Source organism: Macrobrachium rosenbergii, chromosome 3, assembly GCF_040412425.1.
Source record: "Macrobrachium rosenbergii isolate ZJJX-2024 chromosome 3, ASM4041242v1, whole genome shotgun sequence".
NCBI classification, from domain to species: Eukaryota; Metazoa; Arthropoda; class Malacostraca; order Decapoda; family Palaemonidae; genus Macrobrachium; species Macrobrachium rosenbergii.
This window is the reverse complement of record NC_089743.1, coordinates 6,404,864-6,432,105: the sequence shown is the minus strand read 5'-3', so window position 1 is coordinate 6,432,105 and position 27,242 is coordinate 6,404,864. Positions and strand designations below refer to the sequence as shown.

Here is a 27,242-nt window from a genome sequence, read left to right as displayed (position 1 = left end):
GGACATAATAGTCTTCTTCAAGTAATGATTCAGCGAAGAGAGAATTGGTGGGGAAACGCGCATAGTAAAACTAGGAAGCACTACTATGGAGAAAGGCGCCAAGACAAAGACAGAATAAACAAGAAAAATATGATAATCATTCAAAACAGTAACATTATTAAGAAATTAAACAAGAGACTGAAAAATATTAGATTAGTTGGGAATTATCGGGTCAGTTTGAGGAATAAGGTTACCAGAAAGAAAATACCCAGAAAAGGGGTTGAAAAGAGGGGCAGGGTCAACCTTGCACCTTGTGACAGTTGTGATAAAATGCACTTTGGTCAGAGAGGCCAATCGTGGCTTGCGTCCAGCACGGCTAAGCATTTTGTGCGTCTCAATCAGCTGCCATAATTTAAATACGAGTGGCCCCACACGGCGCATGCCCGTGGGTGGCGTCAGATGCATTACTAGACTGCATGCGCAAGGAACAAAACGTTTTGTTTTTAGCTGCAGTTGGAAGTGCGTCTCTGAGTTGGGGTCCACATGAAGGAAGAGTGAATTAGTTTTGTGTACCGGCGACAGCCAATATGGGATCCCAGACATCGCCATTATAAAGATCAGAATGTGATCCAGAAATTGTGGATGGAGATTGGTTTAGAACTGGAAGTTAATGATATCAGTATCTAATTTGCCCTTTATTAGAATATTATGATACATTTATAAGCAAGAACATTTTGCTTTTCTATACTTTGGGAAACATTGGAAATTCACAAGTAGAGTTATGTACTGAAGCTAAATATTTAAATATGCATAAAAAAACAAATTATAAATGCTCCCCTGACCTTAATGTGTGTGAAAACATTGGTAGTATCATAAAGGATCATGTTGAAGCACGCACAGTGAACTATGATGGTATACCAAGCCACAATGACCTGCGAAGAGAGGTGACCAAAGTGCTCTGGGAAATGGAGTTTGAGTGTCAGCTTTTTTGCAATTTGCTGAAATCATACCCCTCAAGAATGCAGGCTGTGGTACAGGCAGATGGAGGCCACACAAAATATTAATTACTTAGAGAGAAACTTAAATACCTGTTCTGAATTACTTTTGTTTTTGTCCATATCAATTGTAGTTTACGCTGTAGAGGGGGCCCCTAATTTTGAAACACCCTGTATATATATATATATATATATATATATATATATATATATATATATATATATATATATATATATATATATATATATATATATATATATATATATATATATATTATATATAGACTACAGGTCTACCCCAAAGCCAAATCAAAAGTCCTTCAAAAGAAGGCATCGTATATTACCCCATACAAAAATGGGAAAAATGCATGTTAAAAAGAAGAAGAAGGAGATATATATATATAAATATATATATATATATATACAAAAATGGGAAAAATGCATGTTATATAATATATATATATATATATATATATATATATATATATATATATATATATATATATATATATATATATATATATATATGTATATATATATATATTACTAAAGACCTCATTCAAACTGGATGGTATCTAATGGAGTATTTATTCAGAAAAAGTTACAAGCTTTCTTGGACAAACAGTCCACATTATTAAGTATCCGTACAGTGAGGAGACAAGTAGTCCAGTTGAATTTATATCTGTGTGCTGGGTACTTTTAATCCTATAATCGCCTGGCTCCTCCTGTGTGACCCACACCCCCTCGTGAGGAGGAGCCCGGCAATTATAGGATTAAAAGTACCCAGCACACAGATATAAATACAGCTGGACTACGCGTCTGCTCACTGTACGGATACTTGATAATGTGGACTGTTTGTCCAAGAAAGTTGTAACTTTTTCTGAATAAATACTCCATTAGATACCATCCAGTTTGAATGTGGTCCTTTTTAGTAATTCTACTAATGCACAGAACAATTGTGTATGTGATAAAGTTAATATATATATATATATATATATATATATATATATATATATATATATATATATATATATATATATATATATATATATATATATATATATATATATATATATATATATATACAGGCAGTCCCCAAGTTTCTGACGGGTCCGGCTTACGACGTTCGAGGTTACGACGCTTTTCAAATATATTCATCAGAAATTATTTCCTGGTTTACGACGCATGTTCGGGGTTACGATACGTTGTAACGCCGATCCGACAGAAGATATATGGCTCCAAAACGGCAGAATAATCATAATTTGAAGGGTTTTTTTATGAAAACCCAATAAAAATGCAGTTTACATCGTTTTCAATGCACCCAAAACATTAAAAGTCAGGTTTTCTTATGATTTTTGACGATTTTCGACGATTTTTCGGTTTATGACGCAGCGTAAAATGGAACCCTTTATCACAAACCGGGACTGCCTGTATATATATATATATATATATATATATATATATATATATATATATATATATATATATATATATATATATATATATATATATATATATATATATATATATATATGTAATTGCTGACAGAATCTCATTGTAACTGCATGGTGTCTAGTGGAGATATTTATTCAATAAATGTTACAAGCTTTCCAGGACTAACAGTCCTCATTGTCAAGTACCCGTCAAATGACCGGACACATAGTCCAGCTGCATTTATATGTGTGTGGAGGAATGGAGTAAAACTTTTATCCTCCTGTGTGGCCCCGCCCTTGTGACCTTGGCCTTTCTCTGCCCGCAGTTCTTTCCAGGTGTGGATTTTCCATGTGGTTTCTTGTGTTTTTGCATTTCTTTTCTATTGTAGAGTATATGAGTTTTCTTGATAGGCTGTCTTCAAATCCATTTCTAGTGTTGCCTCCATTACATTGTTTGTGCATATTATGAAGGCATTCTCTACAGACAGTCTGGTTGTTTTGTTTGTGTTCCTCTACAAAATAATCAACAAGATCACTGCAGAAGAGGCTGGAGAAATTTCTTTCCAATATAATGGGAAAATGGATGGGTTTAGTATCTGAAGGGCATCTAAAACACAACATGAACCTTATAGATGAATTAACCAAAATTAATGTAAAAGGTTGTAAATTTGCAAGTTTAGATGTAACTTACCTCTTTACCAATGTACCAGTCAAGAAGATGATGAAGTAATAAAAAACAATATGGAGGAAGGGGTTTGCACATGTGACTTAGATAATGATGTTTTGATAAAATTGTTGTCAGCGGCCCTCAGCGTCAATGTGTTTAAGTGTGGCGAAAACCATTACATCCAAAAAAATGGTGTGGCTATGAGTTCGAGTCTTTCGCCGATCTTGGCTAAAATTTTTATGGAATGGTTTGAAATGGAAGAGGTTGGTAAATTAAATAAAGGGAACTTGAACATCATCAGATGGGTAGGATACGTGGATGACAATCTTGAATATTTGTAAGGGAGAAAGAGAAGAACTACACAAGTTCCTAGAGAACATAAATAAATTAATGAACAAATCAAGTTCACAAAAGAAGTAAAGAAGGATGGAGAAATCCCTTTCTTGGACGTACTGGTAAAAAGGGAAGGGGAAAGTTTAAAATTTAAGGTAAACATTGGATGAGGACGCACACCAGTTCATACATACAATGTTCTCCAGTCATAGAAAAGAAATTAAAATGGGAGTAATGACAGGGTTGGCTATTATGGCTGATAGGATTTGCAGTCCTGAATTTTTGGTTGAAGAGCTGGAATACCTGAGGGAGAGTCTTAGGAGATTAGGATGCCCTAAGTATTTTGGGGAGAGGGAAGGGATAGAAAAGGAACATTTGAAAGGGAAGAAAATAGTTACAGTCCCAGACAACAACATTATTACACCCATCAACAGGAAGCTAGATAATTTCAAATTGATGGGCAGTTACAAAAGCACCAATAGGAATAAAATAGAAACAAAAAGTTGGTAGAGGGGGAAGAGGTAAGACGGGAGTGTTTACTTGGCAGCATGTCTAGACTATGAAGAGCATTATTTCGTCGAAAGCCGCAAATCTTGCAAAGAACAAAGCAAACAACATATGCAAAACATAAGGCACTATAATCAGATGTCGGCAGTCACCAAGCATTGTTGGGAAAAAGACCACAAAATAGACTGGGAAGATATGAATTTTTTATACAGGAACACAAACAAAATGGCCAGACTGATTGTACAAAATGCCTTCATAACATGCGCAAACAATGAAATGGCAGGCAACACTGGAAATGGATTTGAAGGCAGCCTATCAAGAAAAATCATATACTTTACAATAGAAAAGAAATGCATAAACACAAGAAACCACATGGAAAATCCACACCTAAAAAGAACTGCAGGCAGAGAAAGGCCAAGGTAACGAGGGTGGGTCCACACAGGAGGATAATCGCTTTAATCCACTCCCCAACACACATACAAATACAGCTGGACCATGTGCCCGGTCATTCGACGAATACTTGGCAACGAAGACTGTTAGTCCTGGAAAGCTTGTAACTTTTATTGAATAAATTTCTCCGCTAGACACCATCCAGTTTCAGTGAGGTCCTGTCAGTAATTGCATTAATGCACAGATAATTGTGTAAGTGATAAAGTTAATATATATATGTGTGTCTGTGTGTCGGCTTATGATCACTCTTAATCGAGAAGAAATGAAAAATGGTCGTTCATCCTGACGGGTGTCAGCTTTATTCTAAAGCTATCTTCTGATGACTGGTACACAATGGAAGAAATTCGTAGTATATATTGTAGGGCAAAACAAAACTTGTATTTTAACATGAAACAGGGAAATATTATTAGAAAAAGGTATTCCAAAGGAAACTTAAAATTGTGTACTTAACTTTCCTTAGGAGAAAGACCTATGAATAGTGAATTTATTGGAGAAAGACCTATGAATAGTGAATTTATTGGGCTTGGCCTGCCCTTACCATTGTTGCCAGGGAAGGGTGAATCATGATCTTCTAGGTAGCCACAGTAGGTAGGATAAAGAGCCCTCCTGTCCTTTTTATTCCATCACGGAACCAAGACTGGCCATTAGAGAATTCTTCATTTTAGTCTGTCTTGCTCTTGAAGCCCTAGCAGGACCACAAGGGTAACTCCTTTGAGGACGAGCAGAGGCTACACCACCAAAAATAAATGTTTTACAGAATATCTCTCTCTCTCTCTCTCTCTCTCTCTCTCTCTCTCTCTCTCTCTCTCTCTCTCTCTCTCTCTCTCTCTCTCTCTCTCTCTCTCTCTCTCTCAACTATGCCTTGCCTAGACAAGCACGCCAAATGACATACAGTCGCCATTTATCATTTGATGTAACTTCGAAACCAAGAAAAGAATCTGGAAGGGAAAAATTCTGGTGGACTGAGTTAGGCAAACTTGATGTTGCCTAATTTGTCAGCTGAAGTAACACCGTAGATGTTGCCTAAGTTGGCTTTTTAGTCAACCTAAACTTCATAGCAAAGTGCCATATCGAAGTCATTGCTGGTGGTATTTTAGTTAGGTGTGCCAGACAGAATAGGATACAGAACTTAGGCCGAAAGCCAAGTGCTGGGACCCATGATGTCATTCAGCGCTGAAAGGGAAATTGACAGTAAAAAGGTTTGAAAGGTGTAACAGGAGGAAAACCTCCTGTTGCACTATGAATCAATTGTTAAGAGAAGTTGGAAAGTAAGATGGAAGAAAGAAAATATTAATGGTGTTACAGTAAAAGGAATGAAAGGGGTTGCAGCTAGGAACCGAAGGGACACTGCAAAGAACCTAAGTAATGCCTATAGTACACCACATGGTGTGCACTGACGACGGCCCTACCCAACTACAGGGCGTGGTGCTAGACAAGTTTTAACAACCTTTGATAGATGTTTGCTGTGTCTAGTAAGGTCTTTGCTCAAAGAAATAATTACTTTGTATCACATTTTGACGTTTTATCTTGCTTATTGTTCATTGATAAAGGCTCTTAAGGAGAATTTATTGTTATGAAAGGTTACTGCTGGTAATGGGGTAGTAGCCAGCATTAGCTGTATTTTGTCTTGAGTCTGATGCCACATTTTAGTACAGTATTTTCAATAAATCCTCCTCTCCTTTCTGACTGATTGGCTGGAAAGCATTCTTAAGCTCGTTAAGGCATTCAGTGAAACATGGCTGGAAAGCGTTCTTAAGCTCGTTAAGGCATTCAGTGAAACATGGCTGGAAAGCATTCTTAAGCTTGTTAAGGCATTCAGTGAAACATGGCTGGAAAGCACTCTTAAGCTCATTAAGGCATTCAATGAAACAGAGACATGTTAAGATGGAAGGCTACCTCTGGTTGCTGATTAATTTTCAGATAGTGAATCAGGGACTTTTTCATCTATTGAAATTCAGCCCTCAGCTAACCATGTGCTGCAATTTCTGAGCAGAAGTAAAATAAGATGCTTATTTTTATAGAACAGAAAGCTATTTAATTTTTTTTATTTCTTAACTTAAATTACTATAAGTAAAACAAACTTTAAACTCGTTTTTTATTCATGTCATTATTTTCTGGAGCTGGCTGACAAAATACTTTCATGTGTCTCGTCCATGCAAATCATGTCGGGTAGTTTCATGTTTAGACCTGGTAAAATCACTTATTCCATGTAGTTATGGAATAGATAATCACTGCATTTGTTTTTTTTTGACTCATGCTCTTCAGCTCCTAACCTTATAATGTATGTTAATAGTAGATGCAAAAAATTTCTATGCACTTCAGCTTTTTCTGTGAAGCTGAGTAAAAGTCGTGCAGCTTTTGTAATATAGTCTCTTAATATTAAGAGTTTGAGGTTGCTAGCACATTTATTTGTTGTTATTTGACATCTTTGTTTATTTAGTTATTTTGTCTTTGAAAATACAGCCTAAGGTAGAATGTCCATGGAATAGGTATTATATGTACTGTATAAGGATTTACACCATCTATAAGGAGTTTCTGCTGTAAGTCATAGTACTACTTGAAGGCTTGATGTGTAGTTACAAAAGTATCTCCAGTACTGCTTGTTAGTTTTTATTTGTCAGAAATACTGCAAAGCAACATTCTTACTGAAAATCCTGAAATTATATACAGTATATAGTTTTTCATAGTACAAGATATGATTCCTTTATCCAAAATTCTTGGGACCAGAAGTGTTTATGATTTTGGTGTTTAGAGTTCTTTGGACTATGGAATATTTGCATGCAGTAAAGTTCCATTATTACTTTATCTGTTGGGAACTGCATGTGTCATGAAATGACAATTACTCTTGACTAGTGCCGTAAAAAGAGATTCACATATACATAACACTACAAACAATAAAGGAACAAACACGACAAAATCTCCTACCCTCTCTACACTACACTCCCACCCCCTTACAGTGTCTTTTATGCAATAGGCTAACAGAAATATTTCTGTTACAGACACAAGGTTAATTAATGTAAATAAAATAAACACCGTCCAAATTTCACCATAAACGAAAGCTCAGAGTCAGCACTATCTTAACCATGACCACCTTTATGCTTTCCTTCCACACTCCCAACCTGTTACTTTTGTTCTTGTACGTACATGTAGTATGATAACAAACACATTTCTGTCATGTATTATGCTAAATTTTGCAGTCATAATCCACTAACACCTCAATAACAATAACTTTTTATATGATAATGAATATCATGCTCATTAGCATTTGAATTAATTCTTTTACTCATAGACCTTATAAGGGAAGTTGATTTTTAAAGATATAAGTCAGGACAAATTTGTTGATTACACGTCCATAACAAATATTTTGTTTCTTTTTGAATAAATTTTAAACAAAAGAAGTATATACTGTAATGCTAATATACTGACACTCTAAGGTATATTTCTTAACCTAACCACTAGTAAATATATGAAAGGGAAAGTGTTCTTAAATAGAAGTGCATCTACATGACAAATGCATAAGTGTTGATTTAAATATGAATTACTATTTTATCATGATTCATGCAGAGCTCTTGACTTATGCATAATTTTGTCCATTTCATTGTGCTGTGGATATTTTGTGTAATAGATTTTATTTTTTGTACAAAAGTATTTATAAAGTATTAGAGAATAAACTTTTACAGTAATACAGTACAGTATGTGAAAACAGCATTCATCAGATATGAAACCTTTGAATGGTATCTTTTCTGTCTCTGACACCATTACTCTGCTTTCAACCTCGGCATTTGCTGCTGCTAGACGTATGCCATGAAAATGCAGTTTTTTGCTTCATAGAGTTTTATTATTTTCTAAATGAGGAATGTTGTTTGAAGGAGTCCTCGCAAGATGTTAAATACAGTAATGAATGCAACACTGTGTGCTGGCATAATGTAAATACCAAAAGTGCCGAATGCACTGCATTTGATTATGCTTTTGCATTTTTCCAAAATCCTATACATGTGAAAATTTCATCAGAGTCTTTATGTATGATGTGTGTATCTTCTTCATCCCCTCCACTATCCCTTTACCTTAATGCACTTCTCCAACTACAACTGAAAGCATCTTCCTTTGCTAAACCCCTTCTTCTCCAAGTCCCCCCTCATTTTACCATGCCATCTAATACTGTACTCTGCCTTTTTCTTGACCTTCTACCCCTAACAGGTTCCATACAACCCCACTTCACTCCTTCCTCCTTACTTGTCCTTACCACATGCCCAAAGCAACTCAGTCTTGACTCTGTCCTGTCAGTAATCTTTACCACTCCTACACTTCTCCTAATTCCTTGATTTCCTAGCCTTTCAAACAAAGGACTTCAAATTCCAACTCATCATTTTCATTTTTATTTGCCCCTGCTTCTGTTCCTTTTCTCTTGTTAATGCCCATGTTTCTGAACCATACATCATATCTGATTACAGTGCAATAGATCTTTATTTGTAGTTTATTTGGCATTCTTGTATCACACACAACCCTGGCCACCACCCTCCATTTCCCCAAAGCTGCTTTTATCATGCCTTCAACCTCAGCTTCACACCCTCTCTCCTTGTTTGAAGTAGATCCTGATCTCTGCCTCCTCTATCTAGCATGAATAGCGTATCCTCTTCCTTCTTTTAAGACACCAATCCTCAGTTTGACTCACATGCATCTTCATACTGCCCCATTCAAGATATTCCTGTCTCTCTCTTACCTTTCTTTGCAATTCCTCTTCAGTTTTTGCTATAATAACCAGATCATTTGCAAGTAACAATTCCCATAGATTTTAACTCTTAATCATTTCACTCAATACATCCATAACCAGTAAAAGTATGATCTTTGATGTAAATCACATAATAATTTCAAGCGTATCTGTTATGCCACAGGCTGGTCTTACTGCAGTTCCTGATCTTTTTTTTGCATCATTTCAACCAACCTAACTAACTTTTCTGGCATTTTTCTCTTTTGTAAATGCCAAAACACTGTCTCTCTTTGTATTCTTTTAGAGGCCTTTAGGTCTGTTAATGCACAGAAGAACTTTGGATTACCTACCAGCCTCTTTTCCTGTAACTGTCTGATTATAAAGAGAGCATTAACTATGCCTCTCCTTCTGATGGAACTCTACATAAGTATTCTTTCTGTAACTTTCAAAAAATGTTCTGTTTTATTCCCTTCTTTTTTAAACACATTTACTGTCAGACTTTCTTCCAAGTTATTTGGCATTACTTCTTCATCCTAGATTGCCCTTAACAGCTCCAGTGTCCATTCTTCCCCCCTTCTATACCATCTACCTCCAACATTTCAATTTAAACCTCTGACGGATTTAGAGTGCCTGTCTCCATTTACTTATAGTAGATTATTTCCATCAGTGGCCCCCAACCTCCTTACCTCCCCCAAATCCTCTCTTTCATATTCTGTTTCATTTTGTCGTCATAGTTATGCAAAACATTGCATTCTTTATCTTTGATGACTCATGACTGACCCAGATCATGTCTTTGCTTTTCCCCTGAGTTTGATATTCTATAAATATCATTTTCACCTTCCATTATACCTTGCACAGTATCTATGCCCAATATCTTCATTGTTCCTCTTTAGACTTTCTATATCATTCCTCAGTACTTTGCTAGCTTGCCCTCTCTCTCTCTCTCTCTCTCTCTCTCTCTCTCTCTCTCTCTCTCTCTCTCTCTCTCTCTCTCACACACACACACACACACACACACACACACACACACACACACACACACATGTGAACACACTGTAGATTATTGTTACAGTACTGTAATTTGAAGCTTATTGGAGATAAATACTGTGATATTGTTATTTACTGTGTACAAAAATGTACAAAATCCATACCCAGTGCTCAACACTTGTGATTGAAAGTAAGCAATTGTACTTCATTCACTGAGGCTGAAGCCTTTGTAAATATACGGTTTTTTATATTTTTTTATCAGCACAATACTAATCACAATATAGGTGATAAAGAAATCATTTGCAGTTTGCATGAGAAGTCCCAGTGTTTTGTGGAACTTTCCATTACTGCCATATCATGTCAGCACAAAAAATTTCTGGCTTTTGGACTTTTTGATAAAGGATTCCTGACTTGTATTGTAAGAAAATTAATTACACTATTTTAATGAACTGCTAAATTTTCAGCTCATGTGGAGTGTTTGTGAAGATCCTTACAATCTAGACACTCCAGCCCTGCTTCAGGAGTACTTGGTCAGTGAAACGTACGCTGCTGTCCACAAACACATAGATTCAGATGCTGGTCATCTGATCTCTCTTCTTCCCATCACGACAGCCCCTTTCACGTCAGACACTGAATATATTGTAAGTTTAACTATAAAGTTGTAGAGGTGGGCATATCTGTTCAAACCTAGATGGTCAATACACGAAGAGAAAGTATAACAAAGCACCCTCTTAAGCAGATGTTGGGTGAACGATTTAGTCATGTAATTTCTTTATGTCTACTAGTTCATCACTGTGTGTGTTTTTGTGACCAGCTGTTGCAGCTGGTGCAGTGCATAATTTTAGAATGAAATGATTATTATACTGTTAATTATTGAAGTTTATCTTAGGTAAAGTACAAGTCTTATGATTCCTACTCACCTATTTTTAATAACACAGTTAAATTAAAACAGTTATTAAATTCTGCTCATGATGAGCTTTGAAAAATTGCTAGAGGCAATGTAGATGTTGTATTAATTTAGACTTTCTATCAGTCATTGAAATTTTGGCAATATTACACTGTTAGCCAGACTACAGGTTAACGAATTCTTGAGCTGTACAGTTTTTTGTCACAAAAATCAGTACAATTAAAAATTTCTGTATCACACCAGTTTCACATATCTGTTATTTACACAAAATGAACAGGAAATGAAAATTTGATCGACATTTGCACTGGTACTGTGATAGCTATAGGTAAATACTGTAACTGTTCCTTCTGGAATACAAACCGATGCCTTTTAAATGGAGAATATCTTTTTTGCATTGCTGAATGGTTGAATGAATATAGTTGTAAGGATAACCTTATGGTTGCCCAGGTAATTCCTTGTGTGCAGTGGCGCTCAGGTAACTTCTTTTATGATTTGTATGGCCTAGTGGGCAGCGCCCTTCCCTTTCAATTGAAAGACCTGGCTTCGATCCTGATGTGAGTCAGAAATTTATTTCTGTTCCACACATGATTGTGTGTTGATTATTTCTACCATATTCACTCAGAAGGGATAATTTGAATGAATGCTGTCAGTTGGGTCATTGCTGAGTCAGGAATTTGGGGAAAACATGCTGGTATGCAAGCAGTTAGCTTGCCCAGGTAATTCCTTGTGTGCAGGGGCGCTCAGGTTCCAACCTCTTTTATGACTTGTATGGCCTAGTGGGCAGCGCCCTTGCCTTTCAATTGAAAGACCTGGCTTTGATCCTAATGTGAGTCAGAATTTTATTTCTGTTCCACACGTGATTGTGTGTTGAATATTTCTACGATATTCACTCAGAAGGGATAATTCGAATGAAATGCTGTCAATTGGATCATTGCAGAGTCGGGAAGTTGGGGAAAACACACTGGTATGTAAGCAGTTAGCTTGCCCAGGTAATTCCTTTTGTGCTGTGGCGCTCAGGTTCCAACTTCTTTTATGACTTGTATGGCCTAGTGGGCAGTGCCCTTGCCTTTCAGTTGAAAGACCTGGGTTTATCCTCATGTGAGTCAGAAATATATTTCTGTTCCACACGTGATTGTGTGTTGATTATATATATATATATATATATATATATATATATATATATATATATATATATATATATATATATATATATATATATATATATATATATATATATATATATGCTCAGTTAGTGCTAATTCGACTTTACGATAATTTGCTTTTACGATGGGGTTAGCAATTAATGTCGATACGACATTATTTTGAAAATACGTATTTTTAAATTTTGAGGGTGACTGGCGCAGGCAACAACGTACAATCAGGCAGCGTATGATGTATGATACGTTGGCCCGAGAGACTGGAATAGGTACATTAATTCAATGAGCTGACCTCACTTGCTCTCGTTGTGTCGGAAGTTAAAATAGGTCAGTGTTCGTTTGCAATTTTTGTGCGTTTGTAAATACAGGTAGTGCATGAGTGACGATAATTCGTCTTACGATAATTCGAGTTTATGATGGAGTTAGCAATTAATACTGGTACGACAATATTTAGATAATATTTTTAAATTTCGAGCGGGCACAGGCAACAGTGTACACTACAGTTGCCGTAGAATCAGGCAGCAAGAGAGACCAAATTACAATAGACCAACTTCTTTTCTCCATCTCTTTAGTCCATCTTCTAGTTAAAAAAGTAAGAGAATTATAAAAGTATTGTTAGTAACCTTATACTCTTGCGAAAATGTGTATAGCCATAAACAACCGAACGAGACTCTGTTGTTTTGCTAATAACCAAATCAGATAACAACTGTTTTGCTTGTATTTCAACCATCGTACGGTTAAACAATTACCGTAGTTATGTTAAAAATGACGTTAAGTACTGATATGTTTTTACACTACCCTTATCCGCTTTGGAGAAAAGATCGGCAAGGAAATATACTGCTACAGTAAATTTAAGCTGCAAGTTGTAGTTGAAGCTGAGAAAAGAATGTTCAAGCTGCTAATGACTATAAATTATCGTGCATTGGCAACATGGATGAAACTCGACAGCAAATAAAATTGGAAAGTATTTGAGTCAAAACTACTGGGCATGAAAGAACACGTATTACTGCTGTTTTCACGCCGATAAAAGATAAATATGAAAAGCTCGTAGTATGATGATGAAATCAAGAGAAAATAGCGAACGGAATCTTGATTTTTTTTTTTTTACACAAAACAAACGGCCAGCCCCCAACGTCATCTATTAATGAAAAAATGGCTAAATTAATTTCACAACGAGACATTTAAGTTATATTTCGACTTAAAAACACTTTGTATAACGAAAAATATATATGTCCCTTATAAATAAAGTATCTAGAGATTCATTTATGCTAACTAGAAGCAAGAAATGCCCTCTGAACCGAGTTAAATGCGGCAAAATAAAGACTGTGTGATCGATTCACAAACCAAAACATTTGATCACTATGATCGGAATTTATAATGCAAAAGCAGTATAAGAATATTTACGATTGGATACAGTGTAGTAGAGCATAACTTTTTAAAAGATCCAGGGAAAAGATGCATATTCGTTATTTTGATGTTTGTATAATATGGTTAGGTGAAAATAGAATACAATATAATGTAGGCTAGGCTACCGTATATGATATACGAGAGTGCAGGCTAGGCCTTGTTTGTTATTCAATTTCTCTTTATACTGACTTATCATGTCGATCTGCAGTGAACCTGCAGAATTAGCTGACACTAATGATTACTATACCATATATGTATAAAGTATACTGTGTAGTGTAGGCTAGGCTACCATATATGTATAGATGGTACTGATTACCCTAGTGTAGGCTAGGCCATATTCGAGTTACGATTTTTTCAACAAAACGATGGGTTTTTGAACCTAACCCCATCATAAGTAGGGAATACCTGTATATATATATATATATATATATATATATATATATATATATATATATATATATATATATATATATATATATATATATATATATATATTTATAAAGTTGAGGTGGGTTCTATCAATCCAGCAAACAGCAATTTAGTGCGAGGAGAAGGACACTTCTTTATTCCTTTCTAGGTGCTTTATTTACTGACGTTTCAAGACGTTCAGTCCCATTTTCAAAGCTATATAATAAAAGAAACATATATTAAAAAACAGACTCGGAATAACATAACATAAAATTATAACATAAAAGTATCAGTATGTTAAAAAAGGAAGAGTGTTTATTTACCAAGTGGTGCTGAAGGCACAGACCGAGTGACAGTCCGGGTCAGGTTCAGCTTCGACGTGAACTCACGAGAGGTATAGAGGTGTTGAGGTGGTCTGAGTATTTAGTTGGGGACAAGTTGTTTTAATAAAAAGTGATTCTAAAATTGCTAGTTGTTGGTCGTTGGGAGTTCGGCCTATGATTTTAAAATCTTTGTAGTTAATATCGGCTTTGCATTTCTTTGCATGTTCACGTATGCAAAGAATTCTGGGTTAGATAATTTAACACCCGTTCTGTAACTCACGCCTCAAATGAGAATCAATCTCACTTTTAACAACCTGCGGGTGGAGCGACATATTTCCCCAGGTTACATCTGGGGCAATTAAATAGGTAAATGACTCCCGAGGTCATCAAAGGGAAGAAGACTCTTTGTGTTTGAATAAGGACCTAATTGTCAATGGATTAGAAGGTATTAGCTTTGGAGGTCAATTGCTGGTAAAAACTAATACCTTCTAATCCATTGACAATTAGGGTCCTTTATTCAAACACAAAGAGAGTCTTCTTCCTTTGATGACCTCGGGAGTCATTTACCTATTTAATTGCCCCAGATGTAACCTGGGAAATATGTCGGATCCACCCGCAGGTTGTTAAAAGTGAGATTGGATTCTCATCGAGGCGTGAGTTACAGAACGGGTGTTAAATTATCTAACCCAGAATTCTCTTGCATACGTGAACATGCAAAAGAAATGCAAAGCCGATATTAACTACAAAGATTTTAAAATCATAGGCCGAACTCCCAACGACCAACAACTAGCAATTTTAGAATCACTTTTTATTAAAACAACTTGTCCCCAACTAAATACTCAGACCACCTCAACACCTCTATACCTCTCTCGTGAGTTCACGTAAGCTGAACCTGACCCGACTGTCACAATCTGTGCCTTCAGCACCACTTAAATAAACACTCTTCCTTTTAACATACTGATACTTTTATGTTATAATTTTATGTTATGTTATTCCGAGTCTGTTTTTTAATATATGTTTCTTTTATTATATAGCTTTGAAAATGGGACTGAACGTCTTGAAACGCCAGCAGCTAAATAAAGCACCTAGAAAGGAATAAAAGAAGTGTCCTTCTCCTCGCACTAAATTGCTGTTTGCTGGATTGATAGAACCCACCTCAACTTCAGCTGTACCATTGGAAAGATGTGGGCCTGAATTTTGGCGGCCCCTCCCCCTTGCTGGACCGTTTGTCATGGCTGCTCTTCGCCGTCTTCGCTCTTCTTCCTGCTTCGAGTGAGACTTGGGGCTCAACAGCTTCCACTCATTGATTCGAGGACGATATGGTACTGAGCTTCTACCACCTGTAGAAAACTTGAAAAAACCACGAGACGACTTCGAAAAGCTGAACTTGACTTGGAATTTTTACAATACTGTCGCCTCAATGATATCATCCCGAATTTTGTTAAATTTAAAGTATATAAATCTTCATTGTATCAAACCCTATTTTACCATGAAGCCACTAGAAAACTGCTAGATATGGAGATCAACTATAAGAATAAAAACGTTGCCAAACTAACTGAGCTAGCCAACAGCCTGTTTACGAATACTGTTGATAATCTGTCTATTATTGATCGTGTTGTTTTCAAATTCTTGTTCAATAAATGTATAGCCGAATATGTATCAATCGTCCGACGTACTCACGAGAGAAAACTGAGAAAACTAGGTATTTCTATCCCTATTTTCCAAAACAATAGAACTGTATTTAATCTGTCTAATTATAAACTATCAAGAAGAGAGGAATTCCTACTCTCACTAGGTTTGGACTTTGGCCTTCCATGTTTTAAACCTTCATATAATCAGTTTTTTGGCTCTCTAGAATCATTATTTAACAGACTACGTAATCTCCGCCTCGATACTGATGTGCCTAAATTTCGCACTCAAATACAAGGGTTAGCCCAGAAAACTTATAATAACCTAACTACCAGATGGACCCCGTTCTTCTCTAAAAGGGACCTAAACATTCTCAAAGAACTTAGTAAACATGAGGAACTGACAATAACTAAACCAGATAAGGGAAAAGGTACCGTAATTCTAAATAAACTCGAATATATACAGAAAATGGAAAGTATTTTAGAAGACGAAACAAAATTTAAACAGACCGGTGACCCTCAATATCCTGCTATTTTTAGAGTTGAAGATCGCATAAACCGGTTTTTAAGTGTTTGAAAGATCGGAACATCATTAGTGAAAATACCTATGATTCTTTTGTATAGTACTGGTGCTTCATATGGCGTGATGTATGGACTACCAAAAATTCACAAAGAAGGTGTACCAATGAGACCCATCCTCACATCCTATGACACTCCTAATTATAAGCTTGCTAAATTCCTTGTCCCACTTTTTAGCACCCTTAACCACCAACACCTATAGTTGTAAGAATTCAGATAATTTTAAAGAAAGGATTTTACCTCAGGACTCAGATTTATTTATGGTCAGTATGGATGTAGAATCACTCTTTACTAACGTACCTGTTGAAGAAACAATTGAGATTATTCTGAGCCGGATTTTTACCAACCCAGATACCATTTTTAACAATTTTAATATCACGGATTTTAAAAACTGCTGGAGCTTGCTGTGCTGGACACAGCTTTCGTTTTTTAATGGTAAAGCCTACATTCAGGTCGATGGTATGGCGATGGGATGCCCTCTGGGTCCTACCTTCGCCAACATTTTCATGTGCTCCTGGAGGAGCGCATGCTGGATGAATGCCCATTGGCTTACCATCCTCTTTTCTACAGTAGATATGTCGACGATACCTTTTGCTGTTTAGAAATAAAGATCAAGCTGATAAATTTCTCGAATATGCTAACAATATGCATACAAATATTAAGTTTACGACTGAGTACGAAAATGAAAAACAAACTTCCTTTCCTAGATGTAATGGTTTTTAGACACGATGATCATTTTAATACTACGGTTTTTAGAAAGAAAACTTTTACTGGCCTGGGTTCTAATTTTTATAGTCATTGTTTTTATAATTTTAAACTGAATTCTTTATCTACCCTCTTCCACAGGGCTTTCAGTATAACATCCGACTGGAACAATTTCCATAACGAAATCCTCTACCTCCACCAGTACTTTATTGACAACTGCTTTCCATCCAAACTGTTTCATAAACATCTCTACAAATTTCTAAATAATATTTTCCATCCAAAATGTGAAATACCAACCGTACCTAAATTACGACTATACGCATCAGTATTTTCCCCGCTCATCCATGATGAAAATTTCTATCGAGAATTACGGCAGATAATAAACAGTTTTTACCAGCAATTGACCTAAAGCTAATACCTTCTAATCCATTGACAATTAGGTCCTTATTCAAACACAAAGAGAGTCTTCTTCCTTTGATGACCTCGAGAGTCATTTACCTATTTAATTGCCCCAGATGTAACCTGGGGAAATATGTCGCTCCACCCGCAGGTTGTTAAAAGTGAGATTGATTCTCATCGAGGCGTGAGTTACAGAACGGGTGTTAAATTATCTAACCCAGAATTCTCTTGCATACGTGAACATGCAAAGAAATGCAAAGCCGATATTAACTACAAAGATTTTAAAATCATAGGCCGAACTCCTAACGACCAACAACTAGCAATTTTAGAATCACTTTTCATTAAACAACTTGTCCCCAACTAAATACTCAGACCACCTCAACACCTCTATACCTCTCGTGAGTTCACGTCGAAGCTGAACCTGACCCGGACTGTCACTCGGTCTGTGCCTTCAGCACCACTTGGTAAATAAACACTCTTCCTTTTAACATACTGATACTTTTATGTTATAATTTTATGTTATGTTATTCCGAGTCTGTTTTTTAATATATGTTTCTTTTTATTATATAGCTTTGAAAATGGGACTGAACGTCTTGAAACGTCAGCAGCTAAATAAAGCACCTAGAAAGGAATAAAGAAGTGTCCTTCTCCTCGCACTAAATTGCTATATATTTATATATATATATATCAGTATGGTACATATCCTTTAATGAAATATGAATTTTACGCTATCATAAACATAAAAACACGAACCGAAACAAACTCTAGGAAGTGCGTGCATATGTACATACGTGTTGCCATTAATTTTCCTTCGCTTTATTTACTGTACTGTAGTTCATTACAAGTTAGTTGGCTCTGAGTATGATTATCACATGTATCGTAACGTACAAAAGAGAATATTTTATTACTTTTGATATTTCATCTGTAATCACCGGAAGAATATTTAAAATGTGAATTTCATACGTAGGCAAGACAAAACTGAAGAGGCTGTAGCAAGTCCACAGATGGCATGGAATGAGGGTGTGCATACTCATGTACCCTACATACATGATTGTGTTATCTTTTGGTTTGTAAAAATTTTAAAAAATGAGAAAATACAGTAAAAATATAAATGAGAATAGTGTAGCATAAAATATAAACAAAATAATGTTGGAGTGTTTGTGTTGCTGGATTAGGCTTTAATGTAAACATATCTCAGTTTTTATCTCTCTCTCTCTCTTTTATATATATATATATATATATATATATATATATATATATATATATATATATATATATATATATATATATATATATTACACACACACACGTATATATGTACGCGCTCATCCAGTGGTGTCATGAACTTCCTAACGTATCTTTAGGTTCGTGTTTTCATATTTATGATACAGTAATTCATATTTCATTAAAGGATATGTATAGTACTGACATATATATATATATATATATATATATATATATATATATATATATATATATATATATATATATGTGTGTGTGTGTGTGTGTGTGTGTGTGTGTGTATATATGTATGTATATATATATATAGAGAGAGAGAGAGAGAGAGAAAGGAAACAACAACTGAGGTATGTTTACATCTGTAAACAAATAAATTGGGAAACAGCTGTTTTGTGATTTCAAGGGATTTTACTTTAACACAAAGTATGTTAGTTTACCTTTATACAGACACCACACCACTTATGAACAAGTAATGTTCCAGATGACCATTCAAATGCTGAATTGTTCTTAAGTTGTTTATTGTACTCTGCATGCCTTTTTAAGAACAGTAGGATATAAAGTCAATACAGTATTGCATGTTTTTTCATCCTGCAAAACAATTCACTGCACATACAGTACTGTATTTTATAGATTGGGCAGTCAGAAAAAATTTAAACTAATGGGTGGCACTGGGGAGTGCTCTGAACACAATTTTACTTTGCAATCCCATTTGTTTGTATCTCTGTATGTTTGTAAGATGAATGTCCATAAGTTGGCTGGTGTCTGTATACCCATTTTACATTTATGTACTAAAATAAAAATAATAATTCCATTAATTATTTTCTTAATTCTTTCACTAGTAGGCTCAGTCAGCTGATTCTGAGAACGTAAACATTACAAATGGCAGGACGATCATTTTTTTATACATATTATGGTGATGATATAATAAAACAATAACTTATAAATGGATTCTGTAAGTCAAATAACAGTTTCATTACCATTACCTTTATCTTATATAAAGCTGTAATAGCCCTTTTGACAATTGCAAATAGAGACAAGCTGTAATAGCCCTTTTGACAATTGCAAATAGAGACTTTAAGTGTAACACCTAAGCTAGCCTAGGTCTATAGTTCACACGTACACATTTTATCTTATGTATGTATGGTAATACAATATGGTAACAACTGATAAGGATATTGCTGTGTAAAGATACATTAATGGTCATAAAACCATGGATGGCTGTGAGAGAACAATAAAAGGCATGCTCAGATTGAAGCTCAAGTATAGTGACACACACACGCTCCTTTACTTTTTTTATGTATATTTTATGCTTCAGTATTCACGTTTATATTTTTGCTGTATTTTCTCATTTTTTATTTTTCAAACCAAAAGATGAACACAATCGAGTGCGTAGGGTATGTACGTATGCACATGCTCATTCCATGCTGTCAGTGAACCAAACAGCCTGTTTGGTTTTGTCTTGCCAACATTTCTAGCTCATCAGTGTTTGAATCAGTGTACTGATACCATTCTTTGTAGGAAAGATAAAGTTCTGTCTTTTTTTTTCAAGCAAGTATCAAATGACAGCACACTTGCTCTTAGAAATAACTCAGTCGGTTCCTCACTTCTCTTTCCTAGGAAATGTATTGACATGACATTCTGAGTTAAGAATAGCGAATTCTAGGGACACTATCCTCAGCAGGGGTGTTTCTTTTAAACCTCTGGATAAGTCCTTGGGGACTAGATCATTAATTTCAGTGTGATCTTCCTCCTCTGGTACTGCAAAGAAACCTGTTTATCAGCAGCCAAGACAGACTATGAAAGCATCTGCATCTAAGAAAAGGGATACAGCTTCCCTGTCCTTTCAGCCTCCTCAGCCCTTTTACCCTCTTGTTGCAGCCCCACCTAGGAGAGGAGGAAACATCAAGAAGTGAGAAAACACCTGTTGAGATAGGCAATCCCCCATCTCCACTGCCATGAGTAGGAGTTGCCTTTCTCAAGCATGGACCTAGTGGCAGGAATAGGTAGAAGAGCCCTTGGTGGTGCCTATTCTCTGAGAGGGTTACAGGATACCAATCAAGAACTGATGTGTCCATTTTTCAAACAGTCCATTTCAATTCCCTTTTTACCATCCAAATTTCCCAGAAAAGCCTCACCTTGGCAGAGCTGCATAGGTGGTAAACCAGCCATCTCCAGACTTTTATAGTCAATTATTCCAGTAGAGAAAGTGACCAGATTATGGAGACTGGTAATCAATCTGTCTTTCTTGAACAAGTATGTCCAACAGAATCATTTTAAGATGGAAAACCCCCATTCCATGTTAGCTTCAGTCAGAAAGGGAGACTTCACATTTTCAATAGATCTTTAGGATGCATACTTTCGGATACGCATTCACCAAGACTAAAAAATATTTGCATTTTATATAGACAGTCCTTCAGGTCAAGGCTCTCTGATGCAGACTGTCTACAGCTTCCCAAGTTGTCACAAGAGTGTTAAATTTAGTTTGGGCATGGGCCCATCTGAGAGGTATTTATCTGTGGCAGTACCTCAATGATTGGTCAATCCTAGCCATGTCAATACAACATTTAATTCCGGACAAGCATCATGTTCTGGATCTTTGCAAGATACTAGTCATTGTAGTAAATTGGATGAAATTTGACCTCTTTCCCAAATAACAGAAAACGTACCTGGGTATTCTCCTGGACTCAGTGAGGATGAAAGCCTTTTCAGCAGGCTCCTGGATAGTCAAGTTCAAGGAATTAACAAACAAATTCCTGTCTCAACAGCAGCAAGTAGCTCGTTCTACTCTCAGTCATTGACTGTCTCAAGATAAATTTGTTCCTCATGATTGCTGTCACCTAAAGTCTTTCCATTGACAACTGAAACAATTTTGGTCAGTTCACCTTCATTGTCCTTAACATCTTGTTCCACTGAACTGGGAGGTCAGGAAAAATCTTTGATAGTGGCTAAATGACAAAGATTTCCAGAAAGGGGTTCTCCTGTTTTCCTCTCCTCCAAATATGTTCTTATTCTCAGACGCTTCAGAGATGGGGTGTGTGACTCACCTGAAAGGGGTGTTCATCGCAGTGTTGTGGATGGTGGAACTAGTTGCCTTACACATCAATATTTTGGAGATGTTAGCTGCATGGTTAATTGTGCAAGACAAAATAATGAATCACTCTGTGCTGTTGATGAGTGACAGCACCATGGTAGTGGCCTTTGTCATTAAGTAAGGGAACAATATCTGAAGCTCTTTGCCATCAAGTTGTGTAGATCCAAGGGTGGGCAGTTCTCCATTCAGTAATGCTGTCAGCCAGGTATATCCCAGGCAACAGAAATATGCTAGGGTCAGATGCTTAGTACAGAGTGGTATCTGCAACCACAAGTAGCAAAAAAACTGTTTAAGATATGGGGTCCTCCTCTACTCTGTTTGTGACCAGGCTGAACAAGAAACTTCCAGTCATTTGCTCTCCAATTCCAGATCCTTGGGTGGTAATGGAAGATGCATTCCAATAACTCTGGGACTGTTTGGATGTGTAAGCATTTCTGCCTTTCAGTCTTCTTTAAAGAACAATCAACCAAGTTTTTATCACTCCAAACCTACGAATAACTCTCGTGGCAACCCTGTGGTTGCAGGCAGTATGGTATGCAGATTTGCTGTCCCTACTAATAGACTCCAAGGGAGCTACCCATATGTCCCACTCTTCTTTGTTAACCCCACCTTCAAAGGTACCATTGGTCAGTTCACTCCCTTCACTTCAAGTGTGGAGGTCACAGTGCATCAAGAGAGTGGTTTTTCTTGCATGGCTATGCAGGAAATGTCAGGACACTGGTGTAGGCCTTCTACTACTGCCTGTCAAGGGAAGTGGGTCATTCTCTATGATTAGTGTCGTAGAAAGAGTACCTTTCCAGTCAGAGCCTCTCCTTATCAGATAGGATATTTCCTTATCTGTCTTCACCAAGACAAGTCTCTTATAGTCTCTGCAGTGAAAGGCTATCATTCAGCTTTGTCACAAGTGTTTAAACTAAAGGGATTGGATGTTTTTACTTTATTGGAATGTCCACGCTGATGAGAAATTTTGAACAGTCTTTTCCTGCTACAGAGCTTCAACCTCTGGAATGGGATGTCTCTCTGGCAGTAGGAAGTCTGACTAAGTCTCCTTATGAGCCGCTGCCATTGGCTTCAGGCAAGGATTAAACTCTGAAGACTGTTTTTCTCTTGGTTATGGCTTAGTGAAAAGAATGGGAGAATTGCATGTTATTTCGTAAGTTGTTCAATACTCAGAGCTTGGTTCCTTGGTTCCTTCCCTTTGGGATTTCATTGGGGGCAACCTATATAAGATGCTTCTATGCCATGTCCGAGCTTGAAAAGTACTCATACACTAAGACAGGAATGTAGAAGACCTCATTAGTACTGGCTGACATAATAAGGAGAGATCCAAGAACATTATCTTCTGGCTTCATTAGATCATTCAGGCAATGTATAGAGTATCTTCAAATGTGCCTTCTCCAGTCTCATTTAAGAGCTCACAAAGTCAAGGGCATGGCCCTGTCCCCTGCTTTCCTTAAGAACTTCTCTGTTTCCCTTGTAATGAGAGAGGCTGTCTGACATGGACAGATCACCTTTACCTCATTCTGTCTGAGTGATGTTGCTTACAAGTCTTTGGACACCTTCTCCTTAGGACCTGTGGTGGCTGCTCAACAGGTTATGTAATCAATCTAGCTCCTTTTGGACAGAGAAGTATCTTGTCTGAGTATGTGCTGTACACCTAGTTTTTCTTTGGAAGTATGGGTGTGGTGTGTATGGATCGCTTCCTTCCTCCCCTTGTACCTCTTGGAGCACCAATTAGGTTGGAGTACATGCTGAACATCAGTTGAGATAAAGGTAATTACACAGCAAGCAAGCAGTTCTAGTCAGTCTAGAATACGTCTCCTTCGGTCGTCCCTCTCTACAAGGGGGCAGGTGACATGACAGAGCTTTCCCAAACTCTATTTTGTATTGTTCAATTTGGATTCTTTTGCTTTCCAGATCCCATTACTTAGGGATAGTTAGTGTATGCTGCCATTCCCTATGAGAAGTGCCATGGCTCTTCGAAAGTGCTTTCCCTAACTTTTATGGGTTACAGCCTAGGGCTTTACTTTTCTAGCCTCCTTCTGACCGTGTATGTAGGGGGTTCTTGAGAAGAATGTTTTTCATGGACATTTCTCAAACCCAAGAACATTTTCTTCTTGATTAAATGTTACTACACCCACTTTTGGGATAACCTCCCACCTAAAGAGTAAGTCTCCACTTAAGAGGTATCGGTTTGTTTTCCCAAATGAGCAAATAAGTTTTTTAAAAGTAAATTGTGTTTTTCCCTGGTATACTTAGCAGACCCTTTTATTGTATATCCCACCTCCACCACACCATTAAATCCCTGAGGCAAAAGACCCAGGCTATCTGTATAACTCTTATAACTACATTTGTTCAACCATTCAACTATGCATGAAAGATGTTCACCACTTAAAATTTTCTGGTTTGTAAACCGATGAAAAATACAAATTACTTCAAAGTTTTTTATTTTTACAGGAATCACCCGTTGAAGAAAATGTTAGAATATCCTACTGCTTCCTAGAAAATGCATGCATTATGCTTCTGTCACCGCGAGAACGGGTTGTGAGATCACTTTCAGACACTTGGACAAAGCTTTGGGAGCACACTAGCCGCAGGCATCACAATCGCTTTAGTCTTACTGATGTTGTTGACAAGCTGATGGTTTCTTTAGACTCATACAAGGTATGAAATTTTATTTAACTTTTTCCGCTTATTTTTTTATAGGCTACTTTACTATTAATTGAACTCCTGCAACATTTTGTGGTCTGTTATTTGAATTCCTATTCTGTACACCTTGTCTCTTTCCATGTTTAATGTGCATATCCAATGTTGAATAAGAAGCACTGAGATTTTCATATCTTTTTTTTTTTTTTTTACGGACAGTAAGGATAAATGAAAAATAAATTTTTCATATAAAGATTTTCTTTAGCATTTGCTAGTTCATAATCATGCATTTGCATAAAAAGTATTGTAACAAGTGTATTGTTACCCATGAGGCCAAGAATAGAAGCCTACCTAGATTTCATTTAGCCTCCAGGCAGCATGCATATACCTATATAAGATTCTTTTCTGAGTCCAGTCCCGTGTCAGCCGGTGAAATTCCATTACAGCACGAATTTCTAGGTATAACCTTGCTAGATATACCAGAGAAAAAGAGCTTTCAGGAAAGCTGGGGTTACTACCCCAGTCGAGAAATCTTCTAGGAAGACGCCGGTATAAGGAGGGGTGAGTGAATACCACTACCACGGAAACCTACTTTCTGAAGATCTCTCCTATCAAAACCCCGAACAGAGCGGTGAGCCATTACAGCCCCACACCAAACACCCGCCAGGACGGGCGACACCAGCGCCACCTACCTCATTCCATTTTCTAGCACGTGAAATCGCTGTTTTTTTGTGTGCTCGTCTCCATTATTTTGGAATTTTCTGCTTTCTGCGATGGCGTGAGCAGCTTTACCATTTCCAAGTTAAGTACCATCTTCTTGTGGGGTTTTGTTCTATTTTTTTGGCTGTTACGGTCTCGTATTTTCATAAATATTGAGATCTTATTATGTCGCCACGCGTCCCCCGCCAGCCATGTCGACCAGCGCGACCCTTCTGTTCTTTTCAGTTGGAGTTGTCTCCCCGTCGTTATAGATAGTTTTGCCCCCTTGGTTCCCTTCCTGGTGGTTCCTTGCGGGTGGCCCCCCTTATGAATTACGTTCATTGGCCTACGGGCCTTTGTGGGAGTGATGCCCCGTCTAGGTTCCCCCCCTCCAGGTTGGGTTCCTGTTATTTTTGGTCTTACTAGGCTAATTAATTTTTGCTTGAAGATGGTGCTCTCTTTTAGTTTTAGTTTTATTTTTATTATTTTATTGGGTGGTTTACCTCGGGTGCTGGCGGCAGCCTCAGATCTAACCGCTTCCCCGTGGTAGGCTACGCTCTCTGTTGAGCACATTTTAGTTTTTATGAGTGATGGTTATTTTGTGGAGTAGGCTTGATTGCTTCCATCCCCTTGCCCTGGGTGGGGAGTTCAGGTTGAGGGAGTTTTGTTGCGGTTTCCTCCGGGATCGTTTTTCGGTGGGCAGAGTGAGCCCCTTAGTTCTCTTCCTCCATTTGGGGGGAATCGAGTTCTTTGGATGTGTTTCCTCTAGGCTAGTCGCCCCTTGCCCGCCATTCTCGATCCTGGTTGGTTCTCAGCACAAAATTTCTCTCCCTGTTGCTTCCTCCTCCCCTTCTGCCCTCCTTTTTCCTAGCCTATATTAAGGTTAGGTCCATATTAGGCTTCGCCTAGGTAGAAGTCGGGCTTGAGGCTGCGTTGCTTCCAGTTATACTACCCTTCCAAGATTCATTGTCTGGGAGGTATGGTGCAGTTGAGCGGGTGAGCTTCTCCCCGTCTCCTGTTCCTTCCTGGTAGCCTACTCCTCCTCCTTCCCCCCCCCCCCCTCCTCCTCTCCAGCCTTGCTCTACTCGTGCGGGTGACGCTAGATGGCGTTTTCTCCGAGTTCAGGGACTTCTCCTGTTGGTTGAGAGATTCGCTCCCTCCCATATCGTCCCTAGCATCGCTGTATTGGGGTTGGTGGTTTGTTTACTCGAACGTGTTCGAGTCACTATCCATTTCTTTCGTCTCCCCGTCGGGTTACGTTGATACGGTAACAATATTGCTTCAACCTATGTTATGAACATACTGAGCATTTTACCCGTCTTGTTTCTCCGGCTGGAAGTAAGGGCGAAGGTTGTTCATTTTATAGAGGAGCGGATCCTTCCGTCCTCTTGAGTTCTTACCATCACTTATTACTGTTATTATTTTTGTTTTTGTTTTAGATAAGTCTGTTTATCTACAGGAGTACTCTCCTTAATTCATTATATATATTATATAAGTGAGTCCGGTCCTATACCCGGGGTCCTCAGATGGGTTATTTTACTGGCAGCCCTTATGGTTAGTTCCTGGTCTCTTTTCAGATTCCCGGAGTACTCCGGGGTCTGGAAAACCTTTACCTTCCACTCTGTGTAATTTAGAGCTTATTGGCCCAGTTTATGATTAGGGAGTTCTTCTCCGCCGGAGTATTCCGGTTGCAGTTGAGTTTCCCGGCCTCGCCAGCTTTAGTTTGCTTAGGGTGGGAGGTTCATGTACTTTTCTACTTACAGACTGTTCGCTGTGAGGAGCCGGGGTGCACCGCCTCCTCCAACAACCCTTGTGGGTCACGTAGTTTGCCGGACCCACGCTGGTTGTGCGGTCCGACTGGATGACCTGGTTGTCTTGGCACCCTGATGGTTGTGAGGTTTGCTTCGCTCTCTGCACAACTGTCCAGGATGAGTCGGTAAGTAACAGTCTTTACATTACTCCTGCTTTATGCTCCTCATATTATATATGGTATAT

The 27,242-nt window shown here is 37.5% G+C and overlaps 1 protein-coding gene across 1 annotated transcript in view; it reads left to right on the top strand.

The window, feature by feature from the left end:
• The window catches only part of pigeon (protein), a 179,509-nt gene that overhangs the window by 118,996 nt on the left and 33,271 nt on the right, over positions 1–27,242 (top strand). Inside the window, exons 12-13 of the mRNA XM_067126903.1 lie at positions 10,524–10,700; positions 24,360–24,566. Coding sequence (XP_066983004.1) covers positions 10,524–10,700; positions 24,360–24,566 — 384 coding nt within the window. The remainder of the gene's footprint in view (positions 1–10,523; positions 10,701–24,359; positions 24,567–27,242) is intronic.